Genomic DNA, 25930 nt, shown 5'->3' on the forward strand with positions numbered 1-25930 from the left:
AGGAGTCTGGCAGTCAGAGAGAAGGGAGGAGGACGAGGCGGCGGCGACCGCTACGGGAGGAATGGCCAGCGGACTAGGGGACACCAGGGGAGTGGGGAGCAACCGTGGGGGAGGGGAGCACCGAGGGAGGAGGAAAGAGGAAGAAGCGTTCAGATGCTTCGCCGCGCGGGAGGTTAAAACCGAAAATAAAAATTGCCTAGTGAATGGACTGTTGGCCTAACCCAGAGCCCTCCGCTGCTTGGAGAGCAGGGTGGGGAAGGGGCGCCCCGACCCAGCAGGGGCTGAGGTTCGGCTCCGCCTACCTGGTCCGGCGCCGTGCCCGCTGCTCCAGCGGCGCCAGCGCCACTCAGTGTCCAGATGTCGCAGCAATTTTCTTTAATTTCGCTCGTTTCCCAAATCTAGAAGTGGAGAATAGCGCCGTTTCTTTCAAAACTGACATCCAGCCTCCTGAATGGCGGTTAGAGCAATGAGATGGACTTTTTTCTTTCTTTCTTTCTTTTACTCTTTTAAATAATCCGGTTTGGAGAAATGGAGGACCCTTGGCGAGGGGCGCGAGAAATAAAGAAAGGGGGACAGGGAAGCAGGGAGGCGAGCGGGACTGAGGCGGTTCCTGATCTGGCAGGGTCAGGTGACGGATGTTGCGAGGGGCGGGCTGCCTGGAGATGAGTGTGGCGTAAGGACCTTGAGCTGTCACCGCGTGGGGCGCCCGCGCGGAGGGTGGGAAGGTGGCGGGGGGAGCGCAGACAGGGCGGGAAAAAGGAGGTGAGGGGGAAGGAAAGAAACCTAGACTCTAGCCTGCCCGCGCGCGCGCCGCTGGGCGCCTCAGCAGTTCTTTCCCGCGCACACTGGGCGCAGAACGGTTCTGAGCTCTGAGGAGGTCGGGGGCGAGCGGGCGCGCGCAAAGAAGGCGGGGGCGCGCCTGTGGGGGCGGGGATGGGCAGGGGGCGGTGCGTGGGTCTCGGTTTGCGATCGGGGGGCGGGCGTGCAGTTGCCTACCTCTGAAGTCAAAAGGCAGCGCAGCGCCCTCCGAGCTCCGCGGCGGCAAGAATATGGTGCGCCGTCTCTTGATTACTGTGCGGATTCGGCGCTCGTGCGGCCCGCCGCGAGTCAGGGCTTTCGTGGTGCAGATCGCGCGGCCAGCGGGTGAGTGGGCAGCGCCGGGTGTGAGGGCCGCTGCGGCCCGCGTGCTGTTGCTAGTGAGGAGCCAGCGCAGAGCGCAGCAGCCGCATCCTAGACCAGGTAGGAAAGGCCTCGAAAATCCCGGGCGCAATCGGCCCTTGGATGATTTGTTTGATGTAATCTAATACACAGATAAATCTTCTTCCGGACGAGGTTGGAGGGGGTTGTTACCGAGGGTGGAGGCTCCTTCCACTTTCTCCCCATACGGATTACAGTTACTTAGAGGTGCAGTTCTTCCAATGTGTTGAGCCCGGAGCCCCCTTCACACACCTCCTGAATCCCCTGAGACTCTAGAGAAAACCGGGATATTCTAAACCCACTTTAGAAGTCAGTCACTCCTGAATTTCCTGGGTAGGAGTCAGTAAACACATACGCACATACACACACACACACACACACACACACACACACACACACAAGGTGTGTTTCTAAGACACTTTATTGCGCCCTGGAGGAAAGTATTACTAACGGTCTTAGTTTGCTGGAGGCCGCCTTTTTTCTCCCCAGCCTTCCTGAGGGGTCAATCCTCCCTCCTTCCAGTCGTGGAGGACGTTTGAATTTGGGGGCTCACACACAGTTTGACTTCCCAAAATAGTAACATTGATCGGAGGATCAGTAACTGCTAAAAGGAGCAAACACTTGCCTTTGCAGTCAGTAGAGAGAATGGCTTTCGTGGTGAGATGGAGGTTTCTTCTTAGCGGCCTGGTATTTTCAAAGCACACGGGACAATTCCCGTATTTTCAGCAGAAGACAGGACTACAGTGGGGAGTCTGAGGATCACACGGGCCATAGTTTAGCCATCTCAAATCTCAACACTTAAAAAAAAAAAATGAGGCCTACTTCTTGAAAAAAGAATTCTAGGTAGTTTTGTCCTCACCCTAGATAAATCTTTACGAAGTCGATGTAATTTCCTATGACCAGAATTGAAATATATATACTACAGTTAAAATATGCAGAATCCTAATTAGACCTTGGATTATAAATCCAAAAAAATTTAATGAGGCTTCACTTTTGTGACCATCCCTGTCGCATTATTTCCGGAGAATAAATGTCTTGAAAAAGCAAAGGCGGGCAGAGGGTTTTTTTTTTTTTTAATTATTATTGTAACGTTAATAGACTTTTTGACATGTAAATTTTAACTAAGTTTTAACTATTAAAATTATTAGTGTTTAATCGGGTGCCTCAATTTCTATTCGCAAAATCAACTATTTATAGGGAAAATACACATTTTCATATTACTATGAAAGTTCAGGGGTGTTTTTAAGAATTACTAGAAGGACCTTGTAAAGAATTTCATGGCGTGTTGCTGGCTTTGATTTTAGTTCATTTTAAGGATAAGCAGGATCCTTTTGTCAAAAAAAATGGTGTTTATGCATACAGGCAAGCATTGAGCCACTATGACATTTTTTTTAATGTCTTAGTTTTTAATTATTCGCTCTTTATTTAAATTACTAGATTGCATCTAAACATCTATAGTAAAAAAACTAGAAGAATTTAATCTATGTAAATAGGGTATGTATTTTCTGTTTTAGGGAATACACAATATAATATTGTGATTACTTAGAGACATATTGATTTTATAATACATTGTACAAAGTGTTAAAAACAAAAAAATGACAAGTTCATTGAAAATAGTCCTTTATTTCTTGTTATTAAAGTATAACTTTTCAGGAATGATGTGAAAGCTATTTAAAAATGCTATGACTATGAAAGCCCAATTTTCAGCGAATATCTGAAGACAGAACTAATGACTTGAATAGAGTAAAAGGTTTTGAAAATATGTGCAATTTTCCAACTTGATATGTGAACTAATACACACACATAAACATCTGGAAATATTATGAATCACACGTAACTATGTATCTCACCTTAATATATGTCTATGGTTATATTGATTTTAAAATGTGTATGGATGGTAATTATATTGGGATTCATACAATTCCTTGAGAACCAAAGTGCTAAAAAAAAATAACTTCTATAAATTATCTAATATTAATGCAGACTTGTAAGGTGTTATTATTTTAACATATTTTTAAAATTTCTGCAAATATGGTCATTATGATTTTTCATATGACTAGAAACTGTATACAATAAAATTCCACATTACTGGTTTCTTATCCACATATGCCTGATGAATTACATTAATTGATTCATTACTTTGATGTGTTTCCAAAATAGTCATATTTTTATGAAATTAAATATTTATTTGTTTACTGCTGTCTGGGAACTCTTAGGGGTTTTCCCCTCCTTTAACAGCATGGCGTCCTCTCAAGGCAAGCACTGTACAGCTAGTATAAACCATTATTCCCAGTCTGTACCTGATCCCTAGCTTGTATTATGTTCTAATGAACAATAATTCTTTCAGAAATCACAGCTTAATATTCATGTACTTCTTTGGGGTCTCTTGGATTTTAAAAAGTCCGTTCCCATCCTAAGGTAACAATGATCAAGCCAGTTGCTGTCTATGTCCATAATATTTTACAGGTCTGCTATTTATATATTAGTTCATCACTGGTAACAACTATAGTAGAGTTAAACAATTTTCTCAACATGTGAGAAAAGTGATCCACATCATCTCAAAAATACTTTCTTAAAGAAAGGCTGAACATTCAACCCAGCGTTTTTGCTGTTTTAAAATCTTTAGTCCTTTTTGAGAAGCATGACAATTTCACTTGCCCCCATTCTATCCTAAAATACCCTAGGCCTGAAGAAACATCTGTCTGCTCCAAAATCCAATCTGATAAAAAGTTTTTGTGGTGTTTTATTTCTACAGTTTAAATTATGTGAATAATAGGTATAGTTTCATTTTCTAAATATAAAATTATAATATTAAATAGCTTTAAGAAAAATTATAGTTCTCTAAATTCTGATTTTCACATACTTGGTGACTAATATTGTGTCTGTTTATTGACTGAAGATCAATGCACTTTCCTAAACATCTCACTGGCAAGAAATTTTTATGGTATATTTCAAGAACTTGTAAAATATCTATACACATTTATTCAGTTTTTCTATATGTAAGCATTATCTTAAGAAAGATTCTGAGAAAGATCAATATAGACAGATACATAGAACTAAAAAATTGAAAATTGCATGAAGTTCTGGGAATCAGGTTGTTAAATCATGGTATACCTATACTCTGGAATTATGATCTGATGTATTTCAGATCTGCAACATTATAAACAAGCATCTTTTTGAAGTATATTTAATAGAATGTAAAATTATTACATTATAAAGTTAGGTGACTTTTTAAAAAGCAAGATTCAAAATAGTAAACAATTCTTATTCTTGCTTTTCCTCTCCCTCTCTACACACACGCATACACACACACACACACACACACAACTAAAATATTTATAGTGGCTTCCTCAGGATAGTTGGTGATCTTTTATTTTATCCTTATATTTTTGAATTTTCCAAAGTGCTATTACAAATCACCAGTAAATTTTTTTTCAAAGCCTTTGAAAGGACTATGGTAGTACAGATGAACTAAGAGCTTGCTGAACATTAGTTGGGGAAGCAGTGAGAAAGGGTGAGGAAAATGAGTTGAATAAGTATCCTATATAAGAAGGTGGCTTTAAGGTCTGAAGAAAGCCTCGAGGGTTCTGACTTCAGACTCTAGTGCACGCTGCGCCTATTCACAACGTAGTTAGTTTTCAAAGAAATGATAAATGGATGGCTATACCCTTTCTAAGGCGCCTGTGTGTTAGGCCTCTCCCGTCCCAGCAGATGTCCCCTTCTCAGTATTCCTTACCCAAGTCCTATCCGATGACTTCAGGGAGGGCTGGACACCATAGTTGGACTGGGTTGAAACGGGTGTCCCCAAGACCCCAAAATAGGAAGTGAAACTTAAGAAGTTCAGACCTCCCTTCTCCCACCTCCCAGCTCCAACCACCCTCCTTGACTCATCTCCCCACCCTTTCAATTCTTAGAGATGCTTTGGGTGCCCACTTTATTGGGCTCTGGGGTAGGACCCTCCAGGAAGAGTTAACACTGGCCCACTTAACTCTCCACTCTGCAAATGTAGCCCTTCTACATTTAGCCTCCTGGGCCTTGCCCCTCATCCCAAGCACTTCCCCCCCCCCACCCCAGGTAAGATTTCCTCAGAGTAATGGAGCCCAGCAGGGGTTAAACACAGAGTAGAATGGGGCTGCGCAGGGGTTGGGGGCAGGCAGATTTAGTGGGTTTCTTTGGCTTCAGGAGGGGTGTAGGGAATGGCAGGGTACTATCAGTTCACCTCCCCCTCTTGGAACTGGTTATGCCTTTTTTTCTGGAAGGGAGGGGCCAAGTAGGTCAGGTTCACTCTGAGGGTCGAGGGTTGAGGGATCCTGAGGAAAATGAACTTCTAAGACTCAGGGCTCTTTTATTCCCTTCCAGGCCAGGTGGCGACCGGAGCGTGGAAAGGCCTCATCCTCTTTGTTCCTCTGTCTAGGGTGCAATTTGGTGTGGAGAATGGCCTTCTAGTGATAATGTCCCTCAACAACTTTTTCTTCTTATACTGAAGTTTTCCTCATGTTTGAAAACTTTCTCCCTCATTTAAGACATTTCAATTGAAGTCATTTATTAGAATGAAAAGAAAGTCAGTAAGTATTGAAATAAGGTCAATTTTTATGTCAGCAAGCCAACCATTGGAGAAAATCTTGAGAATAAAGATTTCATGCAGTTAGGAAAATGAAGGTTCTTTTAAAGACTCCTCTATCTTAAAAACTTGCCTACCAGTTTGGGACCTCTCTAGTCACCATATCCTAATTCATGGTATTTCACTGTGTGTTCAGCAATCTCATGTGTATTAACAATTGTTGAATTTACTAAGTACCGATAACATTTGTGTATGTATGTGTGTTTGTTTAAAGGGAAGATTGAAGAAAATCTCTGCTTGTCAGTGCAGTTTTTTATTTCACAAACCCTGGAATGATTGTTGCAGTTAGGCACAACAGTGTAATCAGAGAGAAGTAATAAAGGGGGAAAAATTAAAAACGTCAACTACAAGACTTAAAATGACAGTGCCTTAGCGGTCCTTTGAAAAGAATAAGTTGATTTTTACTTTTTATCACAAATGACTTTTTAATTTTTCTTCGGCTAGCTCTGTTTTTCCCTTTACCTTCAAAAAAATCACAGAACTCATTTAAGTGGTTGCGAAGCCAATTTTATTTTGTTTTTCTTCAGGGAAGAAAAGTTTTATAGATTGTAGAGATTCAGAACTATATGAACAAAGATATGTAGTCTATTAAATAAATTGAAACTAATTAATTTATGTACTCAGAGTGGTGAAAATAAATATGCCCTAACTTTCCTAATTTAAGCATGAGGATAACAAGAAGTAAAGCAAAGGTTATCAACAGCATCATTACATGGGCTTCTGTTTAAAATACACATTTCTGGGGTGCACTCTCAGATTATCTGACTCAGTAGATTGGCTATGGATCCCAAGAACCTACATTTTTAAAGTATTTGAGAGGGATTCTGTTACAGGTGGCTCATTGGGACAAACATGGCTGACATTGCTTCTTTAACCTTATTTTTGCTTATGTATTTTAAAATTGAGTTTCAGGCTTCTAGATAAGATTTAAAATTTTAGAGTCAGTCAGTCACACTTTGAGTCCCTGGAAGGACACTGAGAGTCCAAATAAATCATTGGAGGAGATATTATCAGAACACATTTTGGTTGAAAGATATAACAGGATATACTTGTGCATTAAAGTTCATAGCACCAGACAGAAAATTTCCACAAAAGACAATTTTTAATATCTTTTTGAAACATTATATATACTTACCCCTGTTTACATAGGATGTATGGTGCCAGATAGACAGGTACAGAGTAATAAGTAGTAAGGTATTTCTTTCATTTTCCAAACAAGAAACCAGGCAGTAAACATACAACCTAAAATTATGTAAGAGAAGAAAAACATAGAAATATTTCTCAGGTTTAAATTATATTCATTTAAGATAAGACAATATTGCAGTAAACCATAGCCATAACAGAATAAAACACTTATAGACAAAATGATCAGGTTTTATGTCTGTAAAATCTCATTGATGAGGGAGAAAAATATCTATGAATAATGTAAGCTAAAAGTAATTTGCAATTATAAGAAAACTAAAGTATTATGCCTTCCAAATTATCATCATAACTTTTCTGCTTTTAAACTATATTTTTCTGTGTTACACCTATTAGTTAGCTGAAATATTAGGGGGAAACCTTATGTTTTACTTTCTTTTTTTGAGTGCCACCATTTTCTTGCTCTGAATCTCTCAGGCTGCCAGATCGTCTGACTCAGCAACTGTACAACTCTTTCACTCAATTTAAAGAAACAGCAACTATCCGAAGAACAATGAATCCCCCCATTTGCACAGCTTTCCCAATCTGGAGAACAAACAGTATATTTTAACTCTGAAATAACCGTTAACTGTGCATACAACACACAGCACTTTGAATTTTACTTCATTCAGTTTATGCTGAATATTGAAGCTGAATATATTTTATCTAACACAATTTTTTTAAAGAAGCTTATTGAAACTTTCTTCCAAAAACATATGGCCAAGTTTGCTTTCTCTTTTCCTTCAAAATAATTATAAGGAGTTTATATAAAGCATGTCAGCTTACATTATCTCATTTAATTGTCACATTATCCTTATTTTTCAGGGATTTTATTCTCTCATTTCATAGACTGGAGATTGAAGCTTGGATAGGTTGCATGGTCTGTCAAAAGTCATTGACTAGTAACTCTAAATGTGTTCCTTGCCCCAAATGCCCTCACTTAGCACTTTATAACTGCCTCTTGAGTGAATATATTATGTGTGTATATATGTAAATATACAAATAACACACATATATATGGTGTATATATATATATATATATATATATATATATATATAGTTTCAATTCCATCTCATAGTTAGTTAATTATTATTTTGTAAGTTGCTTAACTCCCTTGGATCTCTGTTTTATCAGCATCAGCCACATATATTCCAGTAAATGTATATTGATTGGGTGAATGAAAAAGTTCTGAAAAAATAAGGCTGTATAATAACTGAAGTCCTTATAGGCTCTAAAAGCCATTGAATCTCATAATGAAACAAGATTGATTTTTTTTCAGAAATATATTTCTTCCACAGAATAGAATTAATTCAAAACTTCTTATAAATTAAATATAAATAACTCACTTCCATTTCAATTTAAGGGTAATAAATGTACCAGCATAGGAGTCACTTGAAGAACAAAGTAGAAATGTCACTTTCTTAGAACATATGATCTGTGTTTATATTCCGTTTCCTTTGCTTACTAGCTATGTGATATTAGGACTAAATATTTAAAACCTCAGTGTTTCCATTTTCGCATCTGTAAACCTGAGGTGGTACTCTATAATACCTAGTAAAAACTAGATAAAGAAATATATGTAAGATACATTGTTAACACTTTTATTATAAACTTTGATTCATCACATATATTTGTCAATTATTGTTAAAGTGTCTTATTAAACCACATCCTTAAAAACACATTAGTTTACTTTTACATTAAATGCCTTCTCACTTATAATATAGAGTAGCTAGAAATTACAGAATTCCTTTTTAAAGAATATACATATTATAATAACAATATTTAATATATTCAAATCCATGGCTTATGAAAAAGTGTCAAGTAAAAAAATCAGTATAAATTTGAACAGAAGCCCTATATGGTGGCCTTTACAGTGTGACTCCAAACTTTTCTAGTATTCATAATTATTAAATAGATATTAAACAATATTCATGAACCTCCATTTTCTAAGATAAGAAATTAAATTAGTTTTAGAAAACTGAAAAAATGATTTCCCTTCAATTTATCAAAAAATTTAATAACTCAAAATAATTTCTGGAGGAACCACTGAGGTAATGGGCTCTTGATTACTTCAGAATAGTTTGCTGCATTCTGAGTATCTGAATAAATAGTTTCAGGGCAGAATTTTCTAAAAATTCTTTAGTATAAAAAGTATGTGTGAGAGAGAGAGAGAAAGAGTGTGTGTGTGTGTGTGTGTGTGTGTGTGTGTGTGTGTGTGTGTAGTGGAAGGAAAGAGGGGCAGAAACATTAAAGTCATCTTCAAAACCTTCAGAATATCTTCCCTGGAAGGTGACCTCCAACTATTCTTATTTTCATTTACAGAGTATCAAAGAGACAAAATACATTAAATATACTTTCTTAGGCAAAACTGGCTTAGTTATATAACACTAGAGCAGAATAAACGAAGTAATTCTGTTATTGCCTTTTAAAAATAAAGTCTGGGAGTTATCCTAATCATAAGAAAGAGAAGTATAAAACTATACCCTCAACCCAGAGACTCAAAGGAAAACATGAGTGGAAACATTAAATCTGTAAGTGAAAGGTGCTAAAATATGAATAGGAAGCATTTTCTGATTTATTCAGTTTTTTGTATATCATCATAAATTTGATTCCTTCCAGAGGAGTTTAATCACATATTGGGTAAGAATGTGACTCCAAGAAGAGTGATCCAACACAAAATTTTCTTATGATTTTTTTATAATATTAGAGGATAGTTGGCTTCAGAAGTGCAAGAAAGGGGGAAGGAAGAAAGAAAGGAAGGGGAAAAGGAAGGAAGAGGGAGGGAGGAAGGGAGGAGGGAATTAAAGATAACCATTAGATTCTAGAGCCCCAAGAAGGCAGGCTACTCTTAAAGGATAGTTGTAGGGAAGGGGCCAACTATGTCTCCCTTTGAAGGGGAAAGCTTCAATATAGATGATTTTCCTGAATTAGAGTATCATAAATTATCCTTAAACCCAGTCAGCCATGAATACTCAACTCCCACCAAGAGAGAAAACTGAACAAAATATTACTTCTCTGTGAGTTTCCTTTTCTCAAATCAATAACAGCACATACATGTAAGCAGAGGTAGAATATTATGTGTGTTCAAGACTAGCAATTAAGAGGATGGTACATGTTTGAAAGGAGAAAATATCCATCAAGGAGGGATAGAGGGAGGAAAAAGAGGGAGGTTAGGAATAAACGTTTAGAGAAGGTAAACTTTACATTTTCTCTATTTTACCTATAGTTTCCCCATTGTACTTTCTATTTGAACTGCACTCCAAGAGCTAGTAGTGGTTGACAATGAATGCAGAGGGAACATTGAACATAGTGACATACTCCATTGTCACTACCCATGATTTAGTGGAAGTTTTTGTAGAAGTCCTTTTATTATATAACACAGCCAACTTTAGTATAAAGAAGCTTTTGTTTTCATGGGGTTAGAATTCAAAGAAGAGAGAATTAATCACACCTTTTGGAAGGGAGTTTGCTTGTTCAAACCACAGATATCTGCCAGAACATACAGTAATAAGAAAAAAAATACCCAAGAGGAAATTGACTTTGATGGCCTAAGTGAATAAAAAGATAGTAAATGTCATATCCTTTAAGGGTTTCCCTGGTGGGAACATTCCCTTAGTGGTTAAGGATTCAGCATTGTCACTGGTATGGCTCAGGTTTGATCCCTGGCCTGGGAATGTTTGTATGCCACTGGCACAGCCAAAAAATAAAAATAAATAAATCAAAGAGATAGTATCATGTTTTGAGAGCTTAATGTGTACCTAGATTTTTGTATATCTGACATTCTTTATTCCTTATAATAAATTTACTCAAGTCTTCAGAACTGGTAAATGAAGGATAAGGTCTACCTGAGTATAAAGACTTAGATTTTCCTGTTACCCATGCTGCATTTGTGTCTCCTCCAAGATTGCTATTGAAGGATGTAGTTATCCTCACCAATCACATCTTTCCCAGTCAGAGTAAGTAGCTGTGGCCCTAGAAGGAATATGAAGAAAAAATTGAGTTTAAGGTCTTCAGGGAAAATTTATTTACTGGGTAACAATGGCAGTGCACTACCCCTCCATTTTCTTGCAACAAATCAAAGGGGATAGCTTTTTGAAAAGCAATTTTGCAATATATGTTACAAGCCTTAGATTCTTTGAAAACCTGCAATACTATTTGTTGTAGCAATTAGAAACACTTTAAATATCTGACAACAAGGGCATCAATAAGTAAACTGTAACTTCCTCCTGACCCCCACTAGAGTGTGTTGTGGCTATTAAAAGTGGTGTTCATAAAGCGATTTTGAAGAATTTGAAAAAATGCTCTAATAGTGAGAGGAAAAGATCATTTCAAAATTGTATTATACCCATAAGAACTGAGCAAGGAAAATGACAGGAAGGAAATATTTCAAAATACTAAGTTATTGTTACTGTGTAGTATAATTTTTCATTTCTTTATGAAGCTCATTTACATTTTTTTACGTGTGTGAAGTATAATCAGCAAAAAGTCATTCAAAAATGAGAGGACTGGGTTAAGTGACTTTGAGGGGACGTAAAGATCCAAATTTCTATCAGTATATATTATTATTCAAAAATAATGGCTCAGAAGCACAGTAATTTCCAAATGTGGAGATCCTGTCACCTTGGTCTAGAATTTACAATCTGCTTGAGGAATAGACTGGGAGTTTGGGATTGGCATATGCACAATGAGGTATATGGAGTGATTGTCCAGCGGGGACCTGCTCTATAGCACAAAGAACTCTACCCAGTATTCTGTGATAATCTATGTGTAAAAAGAATCTGAAAGAGAATGGATAGATGTATATGTATGACTGATCACTTTGTTGTACAGCAGAAATTATCAAAACCTTGTAAATCAACTATACTTCAATAAAACTAAAAAAGGGGGCACAGTTTTCAAAGAAAGGGAAGCATTGCTGAGTTGTCCACCATGTACTGTGTAAATCAATCAGCAGGGAACCATAGTGGGTAGAGTGTGCATCTCTCAGACAGAACTGGAAACCTTGAGTTTGAACTCATCTCCTTGTGCATTGTGACTTAAGCACTCTGGGCTTCCTGTAGGATAGATAATAATCCATCCTATAGGAGGGTTGCAAGACTAGAAATGATATATGGGAAGCTACTTAATGCTTGTCACATAGTCAGGATTCAGTAAATGGTAGCTATTATGATTTTCTTGGCAACTTGAATTTTCTGTTGATTCTATTTCTGTCTCTCCTCTAATTATGTGCTTCACTTATTTTGTCCCTCAGGATTAGGCTAATTCTAATCCTCCATATCTGTGTATGTATACCAATTATGCATGTATGCACACGTGTACATATATGTGTGTATATACATATATGTATGCGTGTATATGTATATAGAAAGAGAGAGAGAGAGAGATAAAGATACATGTATGTATATGTACATAGAAAGAGAGAGAGAGAAAGATACATATACTAACAGAGAGTGCCAATCTTTTAGTTTTTTCCACTGGCTGGGTAGTTACTGATAAGCATAAGTAATTCAACAAAGGATACTTCTCAACAAATGCAATCTGATATTTACAAAATATCAAACAGTTGAGTTAGAGAGTGGTTGTTTTCATGAGCTGCAAAGATTCCTCACTTCACAGGAGTCCACTCTAGAGATATTTTTAATAGTAAACTCCTTACATAGATTTAAAAGCTCATTTGTTTTGCACACAATTTAGAAACAACATCTGTCATATAACATGTAATACACTTCTAAGTTATCCTCAAAATAATCTTGGGAAGATGATGATAAATACTACAGATTCTATATCCAGTTGATATTTTGGAAACTAAGATTGAAAATTTGACTTGCCTATATTTACGTACCAGGTTTATAATAAGATACTTTGAGTTTTGTGCTCTTTGCCCAAGTCCTATTTGAATAGGAAAATAAATTTTTACAATAATTCAGAGTGAAAGTGAAAAGAGATGTTAGAGAGTTCCTAAAAGAGTTACTTATTCATAGCAGATATGCAATAACTATGCTGTATTGAATTTAATTAGAGAATAGCAAAAAGAAGAAAACATCCTCGATCTTGAATTTTCCAAAGATCTAATCCCTGAGAACACATTCCCTTTTTTTAACTAACCTGTTACAGAATTCTCCTCTTTTTCTCAGGGGTCTCCTTTTCATGCTAAAGTTATATTTTCTTCTTGTGGAAAAATAATTAAAAGCAAACCTTGTATTCTTTGCCATTTTTCACCCAAGAAAGTCCTTCTTTCCCATTTGAAATATCCAGATTGGACAGTAAACCTTCAGAATTCTTACCCAGAGGCACTTTGAGGGGCACTTTTCTTGAGTGGATAACGATCTTTTGAGGCACAGTTGTTATTATGTCTACTTTGCAGAATACAGTATTACTTTCTCAAGCTAATGAAGTTGGTGGTGGAGCTAGGCCTGAGGTCTTCTTTTCCTGACTTTATTAACTCATTCTAAATTGAAAGGGTAAATGAAGTTATTCTTCCACTGCTTTGGTCTTCAAATAATCCTCTACTGCACACAGAATTCAACCCTAGAGACCATCTGTTCAGGCTTAACCCAGGTATGTCCAGAAGCTCCATTAAGAGAACATACCTGCTTTAATAAGCTATTTTCTAAGGAGATCTCCCTAATTATGGGATCCTCTCCAAACTCTGAAATAGAACATCTTTTGCCTGGTCACACAGGTCTGGGGTATCAGTTGTCAGAGTGTATCTTCCTTCTCCTGTACTGTTAATATAGACTCCCCAAAAGAGAGCATCCTAATTCCAGACCACCTCCCTCTTCCAGAGAATCAAAACATGTTAATATTTGGTACCAATTTACCCTCTTGACTAAGGCCCTCTTTTTTTTTTTTTTTGAACCCACAACTTAAGGCCAAATGCCTGGCATATAGTATGAACTCAGCTACTCTTTTTATCAAATAAAGTTATGAATGATAGTTTTCAGAAAAGCAATGCTCATGTATTATGTTTAGCTAACTAGATGGCTAATGTACACATATAGTAAAAAATGCCAACTATACTTGTTGCAGAATGTGAAAAGAAAATCACATGCCCATCCCAGTTCCCTATTTCTTCTCCCCACAGTTAACAGACTTTTCCGTATTTGGCCAGAGATATCTATGCATATTTTGTTTTTAACCTCAAACTATATTTTAAAACAATTCTTTTATGACAGTACTAATATTGAATATGGTAAAGATAAGTGTGATTTTAAAATAGCTTTTGTGTGTATTGCTTCATTTGACATAATAACCTCATGAGATACAAAGGATAGAACAAAATAAAGTCCATTTTAATTTCACGTGGAAATTGAAGCTAAGAATAGTCTAGAGGGATTTCGCAGTCAAAAAAAGCTTTCTATTAGATAGTCAAATCAGGACTGTCCTTTGGTCCCAATTCAGAGCTATTTCTCCAACACTCCATATTTTTCTGATACAATAATGTTAGTTATCATAAGATATGTTTGCATATCATGCATATCATACTTTATCAATTCTGCAGTGTCTTATCAGAACCAGACCCTAATTTCAGACTACTTTCTCAAATATCTTTCTCATTCTGGTGATGTATCAAATTAATGCTTACATTAGAATTTCTCTTCTTTGATTTGTATAGTCACTGGAGTACCATCATTTTAAGACTTTCTTTAATTTAAATAAAATAGATAATTGCTCCTTTAGTGTCACCTACCCTCAACTGGGTTCCCCAGGCTGATGAAAAGGATTCTCTTTCTAAGTCCTACTGTAGCCCATCCGTCTTTCTTCATAACATATATTCTAAAACCTTTGCCACTCTCACTTCCTAACCCACCATCCTATCATTGCTGCAAACAAACCAGCTTCTTTGTTCACGGAAGGAAGTTGAAACACTTCAACTTTTTCTCCCTTCTCAAATCTAGCTGAATCTCCTGCTTCCAAATTTATGACCACTCTCTGTGCATTGTGTTCCATTGCTTCATGACTTTTTAGGGACCTCAGGTCCTCGACATAACTCTTATCTTACCTATGTCCTCAATTTCTCTTTTTTTCTCTCCTAACTGTCCTTCCTGTCACCTGGCACTTTTCCTTGAGGGTACACGTATATTGAGGCCCCTTCCAACTTCCCTCTGCCTCCCTTCACCACACACTGCCTTGAGCTATCACAGCCAATCTGTGAAAGAGTAGCTCCCCACTTCCTTGACATCCTGTTAACTCCTGGTTTTCCTTCTGACAATCTGAGCAGCACTTAGCAGACTCTTTTGTAGCCTCTTCTTCTAGAAGTTTATTTTTCCAGCTTCTCACCATGCATCCCAGGAAATTACTTTCAGTTTTCCCAAATTTCTATGATTTTGCACATGCTCTCACCTCTGCTTAGAACATCCTTCTTCTCCTTCTCCTCCTCCCCTTCCTCTCCCTTCTCTTCCCCCTATTCTTCTTCTCCTTTCTTCTTTCTTTCCCCTCTCCTCCTCCCCGTCCTTTCCCTCTCTTCCCTCTACTCCTCCTCTCCCTTCGTCTTCTTCTGTTCTCCTTTTCCTCCTCTCCTCTCCTCCTTCTTCTTCATCTTCTTCTCCTTCTCCTTCCTCTCCTTCATCTTCTTGCCATGCCTGAGACTTGTGGAAGTTCCTGGGCTAGGGATCAAAGCGGCACCATTGCAGTGACAATGCTGGATCCTTAACCTGCTGAGCCACAAAGGAAATGCTCTTTCTTCTTCTTTTCATCTTTGTCCTCTTACACTTTTTGAGATTAGAGTCAGCTTTCAACATCCATGGAGACCTTGCCTAAGCCACCATAACAAGTTTGGTTCCGTTTTCACTTTCTTGTGTTATCTCTTGCTTCCCTATGCTCTTCTACACACATTACATATAATATTTCATTTAATCCCTGTGACCGTTTAAGGTAAGTACTGTAATCTCAGTTACACAGATGAAAAAACTGAGGTCCAGGTACATTAAGTTACTTTGTTATAGAGCAATTATGTGAAAAGTCTATGTTTGAACACGGGCAGTCCAACTCAAGCCCATATGTTTAACACCTCCTCCCCCACCCCACCCTCCCATACTTAATACCCTTACTTAGCTTATTGGATAAATACTCATTTTTTAAAAATGAATAATCTTTTTTAAAAAAATGATCACAATTGAGACAGATTTTAATTTCACAGTATAGATTTCAAAAGTGCCCACACAGCACAAACCTAAACAGGGCCATGACATTCTCAGGGAAGAAAAGAAGGAAGTTTGAGGATGGCAATAGCAATAACCAAGAAGCTAGAATTTAAGAAGCTCTTTGACATATATCATCTTATTTGATCAATCCATGAAATATATTATGACTCCATTTTACATATGGGGAATATGAGATTGGCATAACCAGCACCAGAATCCTGGGCTTTAGGTCTTTTGAGGTTTTTCCTCTCAGGTCAGAGGTTATTTCCATGAGTAAATTGGGAGTTTGGTAGTTTCTTTAAAAGAAAAACTAGAAAAGCTTTCAGACTTTTAAAAAATTTAACAACTTATTTATGCAAGATTTCTAATGTAGTACGGGGTTAATTTCCAGAACAAAGAAGTCACACTCAAGGATGCCGTAATCTTTGGGGAGCTCTACTGTAAGTGCTAGAGGTAATACATACATGTCTAAAACCTGTTCTTAAGAAAGTCAACCTCCATATTGTATCCAAGGGTGGTTTTGTTTTTTGTTTTTTGCTTGGTCTTTTTAGGGCCGCACCCAAGGCATATGGAGGTTCCCAGGCTAGGGGTCCAATCAGAGCTATAGTTGCTGGCCATAGCCACAGCAGCCTGGGATCCAAGCCTCATCTGTGACCTACACCACAGCTCAGGACAATGCTGGATGCTTAACCCACTGAGTGAGGCCAGGATCGAACCTGCGTCCTCAAGGATACTAGCCAGATTCATTTCTGCTGAACCACTACAGGAACTCTTCCAAGGGATGTTTTTATATGGTTCCATCACCTATTTCCTTCGACAACTGTCCAGGATATTGCATGAGAGTTTAAAGAGTTCTTGATATCAGAGTCTATAGGTGAGTGTTCGAGGAATTTCTGAATTCCCTAAAAGTTATATGTGCCAGTGAACACACTTTTTTTTTTTTGTCTTTTGTCTTTTGTTGTTGTTGTTGTTTCTATTTCTTGGGCCGCTCCCACAGCATATGGAGGTTCCCAGGCTAGGGGTTGAATCGGAGCTGTAGCCACCGGCCTACACCAGAGCCACAGCAACGGTGGATCCGAGCCTCGTCTGCAGCCTACACCACGGCTCACGGCAACACCGGACCGTTAACCCACTGAGCAAGGGCAGGGACCAAACCCGCAACCTCATGGTTCCTAGTCGGATTCGTTAACCACTGCGCCACGACGGGAACTCCAGTGAACACACTTTTTAAATGAAATTGTATACTTTATTTTTTGAGGAGAAGGTATATAGCTTTCAATAGGTTTTCCAAGGGTCCTACTCTCTCTGCCCCAATATTAAGAGACATTATTTTAGAGATGGGAACTAATTATGATATTAGTCTAAAAAGTGAGACATAATACAAGGGAATTCTGTTCCATTCATCCCATCACCACAACTGCCATTCTCCCCTTCTCATCATACATTAAGCTACATTAAAAGAATGTTATTATCTCTACCACAGTTTGAATTTTCCACACCATTGTTGCCCTAATAATTGAGAGGTGACTGGAGGTAAATAGAGATGGCACAGTGATGCATTGTGGGTTTTTATAATGGATTTGCCATCCCACAAGTGTTTTAACAAGCATCATTTAAAACTTCATAAGGTGCCTGAGCTAACAGTGACTCAAAGTACAGTCAGATATTCTGGGTCTTCAAGAGGAATCAACTAGGGCTTGAAACATAACTTTTAAATAGAGCTGGGTTATCTAGTTAACAGATTAAGTAGGTGCTTAAGGCATCTGGAAAGTCTGAGAAATCCAATTTATATATATGTATACACACACACATATACATATATATGTATGCGTGTAATAACCACAGGGTAAATTAGAACCTTGTTAGATTTTCTTTCACTTATTATCCCCTAATTTCTGTTAAACTTTTCATTAAATATGTCAGTTGTTGGGGAGAATGTCCATCATCGTTTCAGTGATTATGGCCTTCTTGCCTTCCATTTATATAATATTGATAATTCTATCCAAAGCATTTTCTTCTCTGTGCCTCATAACAAGATTGCAAGAGAATTCTCAAAAGAATCATTTAAGAGGTAATTGGTATTAGTTTAGGATGTGTGGTGCTCTTCTAAATGCTTGTATGTGTATCAATTCATTTAAAATTCAGAACAGTCCTATGAAGTAGGGACCACGTTTATCCCCTCATTCTAGAACTAAGAAAATTGTATGGTTTTTCCAGTAGAGAGGAGAGCTGGAGCAGGGGGCGGGAAGAGGAGACCCCAGGACAGTGTGTGAGCCTGGTCTCTGTATCAGTTCTGAATGCAATTCTGCCTCTAGAGCTCTGAGCACTTTTTCTGGTTTAGGAGGAAGTATTTATTAAAAACAGAATCTGTCAGCCCAGTGACTCTCTTGCCACTTTCCTATCTGCTTATAGGCAGAAATCTCCACTGTCCTTGTTAAATAAACATCTTCTGGGAGCCAGCCCATATACCGGGCACGAGAACCAGTCATTGTGCATGGAAACGCTCTCCCCCAACGTCCGTTGAACACGTGTGTGAAGGGAGGGAGGCATAGGCTGGCGGGCGAGCAGACTCTTCAAAATGAATGTTCGAGTTAGGATTTCTGGCAAAGAAAAAGCGCCAGGTGCTGAGTGTTGGGGGGGTGGGGATGTGTGGCCTAAAAGAAGGGAAGCCTCATAGTGGTATGGGTGATACCGATCCTGGTAGGGACTCTTACCGAGAGGACAGGCTGGCCATTTCTTCTGATTAAAAGAGGAAGCAATACTTTGCCTATGACACCAAACACACTGGTTCAAACTTGGCCGTTAGGAATCCTATGCAACTCTCTAATGCCAGGAGGGTGTGCATAGGAGGAATTTCGTTTTGGTGGCGTAAACACGCTGGGAGCCGCGCCTGCGCCAGTGGGGAGTGGGGGCTCTGCGCAGGGAGGAACGCTGCCCGGCGGCGGCCGCGTGGGTTCGGGGCGGGGGCGGGGGGGGGGGGCAGGTAGGACAGCTCAAGCCCCCGCCTCCACCAACCCCTCGGCTTCTTCACTCTCCAGACCGCTTCCTGCCCGGGCTCGGGGCCAGCTGTGGACCCGTGACTGAGGACGCCTGGCGTGGGGCGACCCCAGGGGTGTTTCATTCGCAGCACTTTGGAAGCAAAGGGCGCTTCCTGTAAGATCGCGTGGAGGGCGCTCCTCCGGGTGGAAAGATACCGCGGGAGTCGAGGGACGGAGCCTGGGGGCTGCTTCCGCCGATCTCGGAGGAGGAAAGAGGAGGGGCGGGCTGCTCCTGAAAGCTCTCGGCGGGCCCCGCCGCGCCGCTCCACAGTGGCGGGAGGGAGGAAGGGAGGGAGCGAAGGGGCGTGATTTGGGGAGCAGTATGGAACCCTCGGCCGACTGGCTAGCCTCCGCCGCAGCCCGGGGCCGGGAGGGCGAGGTGCGGGCCCTGCTCGAGGCCGGGGCGCTGGCCAACGCACCGAACCGTTACGGTCGGAGCCCGATCCAGGTGGGTTGACCAGTCAGCTGTGGGAAGGGGAGGGGGCGACCTTGGAGTAAAAGGTTGGCCAGGGAGTCCGAACGAGGTGAGACTTCCTGAGGAGTCTTTAGACCGAGTTTTGAGTTGGAGCCCTCCTCTTGACGACGCCCAGGGAGCTCAGGAATCCGTCGGAGGACAAGAGGAGGCCCTTGGGGTTCAGATCTCTAAAATGATGTAAAGATCTAAAGGGGAGAACCTATTTGTGTTAATATAGACTGAGAAGTGTTCTTTATCAGATGTAAAATTTACGAATGTTTGGGGTAAGTGTTTAAAGAAATCTAAGACTTGCTGGGCCGCTTAACCCCGAACTCGCTGACTTGAACCGAGGAGATCGTCTTCTTTGTTGAGGGTGGGGGAGATTTCAGTGAAAATCTACTGCTGAGTATGTTGGAATAAAGGTCGATTGAAATTATTCAGAAGTAAATGTATATCTTTTTTTTTAACTGAGTAGGGAAAATATATGCTTAAGAATTTAGGAAATAGACATAGATTAAAAAAAAAATTATTGTGACCTTGCAGAAATAATGCTGTCATTTTAGTTACCATTTGGGGAGTATTTCCTATTATTTTTGTCATTTTAAGTTTACTTGAGATAGATTAATTTATTTGTTGAAAAATGTCTTTTCTCTCCTCCCCGCGCCAATTGTGTGTATGTGCGAGGGTGTGTTGTGAATTTGTTTTTCTTGTTGGTTTTCACCTTCACTGACTTTCTGAATCTGAGGCTAAAGTCGAATTCTTTCTGACAGTCACTACCCTAGTGTTAGTCCCAGTTTCGACAATGATTTCTGATTCTGAAAAATAAAATTTATATGAAAAAAATGCACACTGCAAAAACTCCAGCATAACAAATAACTATACTTGGAACTGGATAAATTTCACAAGTGAATCTTCTTTTCCTGAAACTATGCTACATAGGATAAATTTTATACACTTTTAGATACAAATATAAAAATAAAACTAAAATGCCTTCAAACTTGAGATTTTTGGGGGTTTGAAATGTGGAGAGATTTTAGGATAGAAATGTTGTAGAAGAGAAGTATGAGTCCTTTTTAAAAATGCATGCATGATTCATAATTTGCTATCTCTAAAATTTTTCCACCAGCTAGCAAATTTTCAGTTCTGGAATATGTTAGATGAGACCTTATTCGTTTAAATACAAAAGTAAAGTTGGATAATTTAATTTAAATTTTTTTTAATGGAGAGGATAAGAGCATTACCAAAAGGGGGTATGATTTTGGTTTAGAACCCTAACCAAATTTGTGGTTATTATAAAAATATTTAGTTTATAGAAAAAATTATTTGTCTTATCAAATTGACTTAAGCACCCTATAAATATTTGTTTAATTTACTTTTTTTTTTTGCTTTGGATTCCTATTATGGTTTAACTATTTAAATGTTCTGTCACTTTTGAACCTTTAATAATGTAAAATATTATAAAAGCATTTAAAATCAGTTTTATGATTAAGATGGACTGAATTTATCCAATTAATCTATTGTCTTTTCACCTGAATTTTATACAGGCATGGAGGTAGACATACATATACTATCTCTGGCAATTGTAGGAGAGCTCCCAAAATATTATGGCATCACTTTTTTTCTCAAAATTGATCCATAATCTATTAGAAATCTAATAGTGTAAATAAGTAGTTTTAATAATGTGAAAGTTTCCTCAGTTTTTCTTTTAAAACAGTACATTCTTCTAATGCACTGCAATAGATTTTCTTTCTTTTTGTAGCTATAATTTGATGCACTTATATTTTCTCACTGTCTTTTTGAAAATTAAATCAGTTTCATTTTTCCTAAGACAGGAACCAACAAGCATAGTATAACTTGTTACGACTCCTTGATTTGGAAAAAATTTATGTTTAATACAGAGTGTAACTAAAGATTAGTAATTCCTCTTTATTATGGTCTAGCTGATATAACAAAATAATGGTTACCCTAAAAAAGAATGATCTACCACCACCACCCACTCAAAGTGTAAGATAGTTGTGATTGCAAACACTATTTTTAAATTCCTCTCTGGTAATGGTTTTGCATCAAAGATGATTTAGGAACCAAATGAGGTGACCATCTCCTTTTCAGTGAATTCTCCAAGTGGAATCTTGGAAAAGGTCTTAGTTTTCTCTTCCTGCTATTAAAAATTACCACAAATTTTGTAGCCTCAACCAACAAAAATCTATTATCTTATGATTCTGAAAGTTAGAAGTCTAAAATGGATCCAAAGGGCTGCACACCTTTTGGAAGTTCTAGGAAAGAATCCATTTCCTTGCCTTTTCCAACTTCCAGTGATGTCACCATTCTTGGCTCTTGGCCCCTGCATCGTCTCTTTGACAACTGCTTCCATTCTTATATCTTCTCTCTCTGATACTGCCGGTTTTTTTTTTTTTTTTTTCCTTACTACCTTCCCCCCCCCCCCCCCCACTGTACAGCAAGGGGATCAAGTTATCCCTACATGTATACATTTTCCCCCACCCTTTGTTCTGTTGCGATATGAGTATCCTGACCGTTTTTTATAAGGAAATTTGTTATTAAATTGGGCCCACCTGACAATCCAGGTTAACCTCTCTCAAAATCCTTAATTTAACCACATCTGCAAAGTCCATGTTGCCACATAAAGTAATATAGTCACAGTTCTTGAGTATCTTTGGAAGGCATTATTTAGCTTACCAAAGGAAGGAATTTTAGGACTTGATAGACAAACTTTCTCATTTTATACTTAACGAAATTGAAGTGCAACGTTCAGGGTAACTTAAAACAAGGGTAGCTTAAAAGGTTTTCAAGAATTAAGTTGAGGTTTTTGTTTGTTTGTTTGTTTGTTTTGCCACTTAATTACCACGTTCTGCGTTCAGATATACAGCTGAACCATACAAAATCTCTGGGCCTTACATAATTTCATATCAAAATGAAGAAAATACAGGAGGTTAGGCTGCAGTAAAAGCCAGTTTGTTCCTCACACTTTTGCTGTCTGTGACTCTAACAGTATTTTTTGTGTGGCTGGAACTCCACAAAAGTTTGGAAAATATAACAGAAGGTGTTCAGAAAAGAAAAATGGAATACTTAGAAGAACTGGCTACATGAGTAGGTAACTGAAAGAAAATAGTAACTAGACTGTGGCTTGTAAGGGCATCCGCATGGGGTGGAGGCTTCACAGTCCTGACCACTCTGCTCTCTCCCTCAGGTCATGATGATGGGCAGCACCCGCGTGGCGGAGCTGCTGCTGCTCCACGGCGCAGACCCCAACTGCGAGGACCCCGCCACCCTCACCCGACCGGTACACGACGCCGCCAGGGAGGGCTTCCTGGACACTTTGGTGGTCCTGCACCGAGCCGGGGCGCGGTTAGACGTGCGAGACGCCTGGGGCCGCCTTCCCGTCGACCTGGCTGAGGAGAAGGGCCACCGTGACGTCGCCGGGTACCTGCGCGCGAACGCAGGGAGGACCGAAGGCGGTAGCCACGCTCGCTCAAACTCTGGAGAAGATCCCGCAGGTGAGCTGGCCTATTCAGCTAAAACAGCTCAACGCATTCGTTTCTCAGAAGAGAAAGTTGGGGCCAGAAGGGTAGAGTATTTGGTCTTACCTTAGCTCACTCTGCAAACCCATGGGATAACTCCAGTTGCGCTGCCTCCTTACGGGAGCAGACTGGAAATAGCCCAAGATAGACTTCCGCGTGTTAAAGCCCATCCGATAAACATGCTCCACCCCCACCCCCAAACACTCGTGCCACAGCTCAAGGACCAGACTGTGGCGAATTGAACACTTAGGAGGCTAGAGGTCTAGTGGCCCCTCCTCCTGCAGATTAACTGGCCAGCCTCATCCATTTAATGGCCCCCAATTTCCTTATGAGCTTACCCAGGAAGCTGAACCAACCCTGGAATTTACAAAGCCAAGTGCGCATGGCACCGTCCGGCAGAGAGCTATCATTCTCGGCTCTTTTGCAAAATTCTGCTAAATGGAACTCTAGCTCTATGCTGTGGAGTTTTCCAGAGCTCCCGCAGGAGGTTTCCAGGGCTACTGGAATAGAGACCTCCCCAACACTCAAGTCTGCACCATGGAATTTGCTATGGGATTTCCTGCACTCTCTGAGAAACTGAGACCCTCTTTTAAGCTTATGTGGTCCTCCTTGCCTTTTCCTATGACTGCGAGGACTTTTTATCCTTGGCCTCATTCCCCTACCTCACTCCTACCTGCCTAAAAAGTACCAGCTTTACTCTGATTTTTTTCTGAAGGGTGAATCAATATGAAGCAATATACAAAATTAACACGAAAATTTAAGGTAGACTACGTCTTTGAAGAGACTGATATTAAACCTATTTTGGCTCTGAACTGGGGCATCAGGCTCTGTGTGCCTTAGAGGAGCCTAGGAATATAGAGTGGAGAGGCTCACTCTGGACCTTTAACTGGGACATGTCTGAAGTGTAGCGTGCCTTGGGTGTGAGAGGCATGAATGTCTCCTTCCTGTCTACTCTCTCTCTCCTCCAATTGAAGCTTGAGCTTGGGACCCTGGTAGGACTAGGAATCAAGCACAGGGCTGTTGGGCCTTGAAAGAACTGGGAGGAGCTGAAGAGAAGGATTTAGAAGTGAGCCAAGCAAATGAATAGAGTAAGCCTTTATAGTCAAACCTAAGGTATTTAACCCAAGTACCTATGATCTTTCTCCCTTCTTTACTTCCTTCCTGCCCAGCATACCTAGCTGCCGGCTTCCCTTCCTGCCTGCCTTCCTTAAGTTCCTACTGTGATAAGCCCCATTCTAGGTAGGACACAAAAGTGAACAAGACATAACAGGAGTCCTGCCCTCACAGAGCTTAGGTTCTGGTAAATAGACTTCAAGGAATGTAACGATGTATTTCAAAGAATGAGTTTTTGATGTAAAACAAATATGGTGGAGAAGAGTGAACTGTTAATGGGGGGAAGGCTGTCTTAGAGTGGTCAGAGAACCTAACTGATGAGAAGAGATTAGCTATTGGAGGCAGAAAAACTCTCAAGTGCAAAGACTGCCTTAAAAAAAAAAAAAAGAAGAAGAAGAAAAACGTCGTGGATTAGCAGGATGGAGGTGAGCTGGAGCGAGTTGCACAGTGAGATCAAAGAGGAGGGCCGAGATCAGATAGCATAGTGGCTTGTAAGTCAAAGAAAGGATGTTAGAGCAAAACATGTATTTTGTGCTAGAAACGTTAGAGAGCCTGTTTGGGAGAGGGAATCTGGGAAAGAAGACGGTAGAACTGGAACCGAAAAGCTGCATACTTCGGAGTGCGCCTGAGCTCGAGGTGCCCTCTGGTTACATGAGTTTGCTGAATCTCCCCGGTGCATGTGCAAGAGATACTTGGGGCCTTGCGAAGAGCGAGGCGACACCTTCACGTCCAGTCGCCTAGCGTTATGTATGGCAAATAACTTGGCATTCGTTGTATACCCAATTTCTTCTTGCAACCCCTCGGGCTGAGCCGTTGCTCTCTTCCGGCCCTCCTCGAGCAGGTCCGGAGCGGGAGCGGCTGGCGAGAGGGAAGCAGACCAGCTGAACAGGCTCCGGAGTGCCACGGCTGCTGAGAGGGTCCAGACTCGCTAGAGGGTTGGTGGATGTTAAGAAGAGGTGTCGGAGTTCCCGCCGTGGCTCAGTGGTTTACGAATCCGACTAGGAACCATGAGGTTTCGGGTTCGATCCCTGGCCTCACTCAGTGGGTTAAGGATCCTGCGTTGCCCTGACCTGTGGTGTAGGTTGCAGACGCAGCTCGGATCCCGCCTTGCTGTGGCTCTGGCGTAGGCCGGCAGCTGTAGCTCTGATTAGACCCCTAGCCTGGGAAACTCCATATGAGAGCGGCCTTAGAAAAGGCAAAAAAAAAAAAAAGAAAGAAAGAAAAAAAGGTGTCCGCATAACCAGTGGGGGACTGCAAGAGAGGAGGGAGGGAGGGCTCGCAAGGCTTCGAATTCAGGTTTCTAATGTCCTTTTTCTTTCTACAGACATTTCCAACCTTCAAAATCATTGAAACACAGAGATACTGCAACTATGTGAAAATTTGAAAAAAAGAAGCACACCACCACCACACCAAATTCTTCCCTGGGTTGCCTTTTAGAAAACTTGGAACTGCTGGTGTTCCCCTATGGCGCCACGGGTTAAGGATCTGACATTGTTATTTCAGCGGGTGGGGGTTCATGCTGTGGGGTGGGTTTGAAATTCCTGGCCGGGAACTTCCACATATACAGCGGGCAAGGCTAATGGGGAACAAAAAATTGTCATATAGATTTGCTTTCCCCTTCCTTCGAATTTACATTCATAAAAGGGTT

The 25930-nt window shown here is 40.1% G+C and overlaps 1 protein-coding gene across 3 annotated transcripts; it reads left to right on the top strand.

Annotated features, from left to right (window-relative positions):
* Positions 1 to 1086: 1086 nt before the first annotated feature.
* Positions 1087 to 25930, top strand: LOC125119944 (cyclin-dependent kinase inhibitor 2A-like). 3 transcript variants are annotated; one of them, XM_047767553.1, is made up of 3 exons: positions 1087 to 1143; positions 22839 to 23145; positions 25607 to 25930. In XM_047767553.1, exons 2-3 carry the CDS (start codon positions 22842 to 22844, stop codon positions 25630 to 25632), a joined length of 330 nt encoding a protein of 109 aa, XP_047623509.1. In that variant the 5' UTR covers positions 1087 to 1143; positions 22839 to 22841; the 3' UTR covers positions 25633 to 25930. The 3 variants fall into 3 exon arrangements, with proteins under 3 accessions (XP_047623509.1, XP_047623508.1, XP_047623510.1); XM_047767552.1 differs by having other exon boundaries at positions 1112 to 1239; XM_047767554.1 differs by lacking the exon at positions 1087 to 1143 and adding an exon at positions 19236 to 19627.

This window comes from Phacochoerus africanus, chromosome 2 (genome assembly GCF_016906955.1).
Source record: "Phacochoerus africanus isolate WHEZ1 chromosome 2, ROS_Pafr_v1, whole genome shotgun sequence".
Taxonomy (NCBI): Eukaryota; Metazoa; Chordata; class Mammalia; order Artiodactyla; family Suidae; genus Phacochoerus; species Phacochoerus africanus.

What these genes read in the sequence shown, in the direction of transcription:
- LOC125119944 (XM_047767554.1), top strand. Translation starts at nt 19,502, where the DNA reads ATGGAACCCTCGGCCGACTGGCTAGCCTCCGCCGCAGCCCGGGGCCGG. An exon ending in ACGGTCGGAGCCCGATCCAG is followed by an intron (nt 19,628 to 22,838) that starts GTGGGTTGACCA and finishes TCTCTCCCTCAG; the next exon opens with GTCATGATGATGGGCAGCAC. An exon ending in CTCTGGAGAAGATCCCGCAG is followed by an intron (nt 23,146 to 25,606) that starts GTGAGCTGGCCT and finishes TTCTTTCTACAG; the next exon opens with ACATTTCCAACCTTCAAAAT.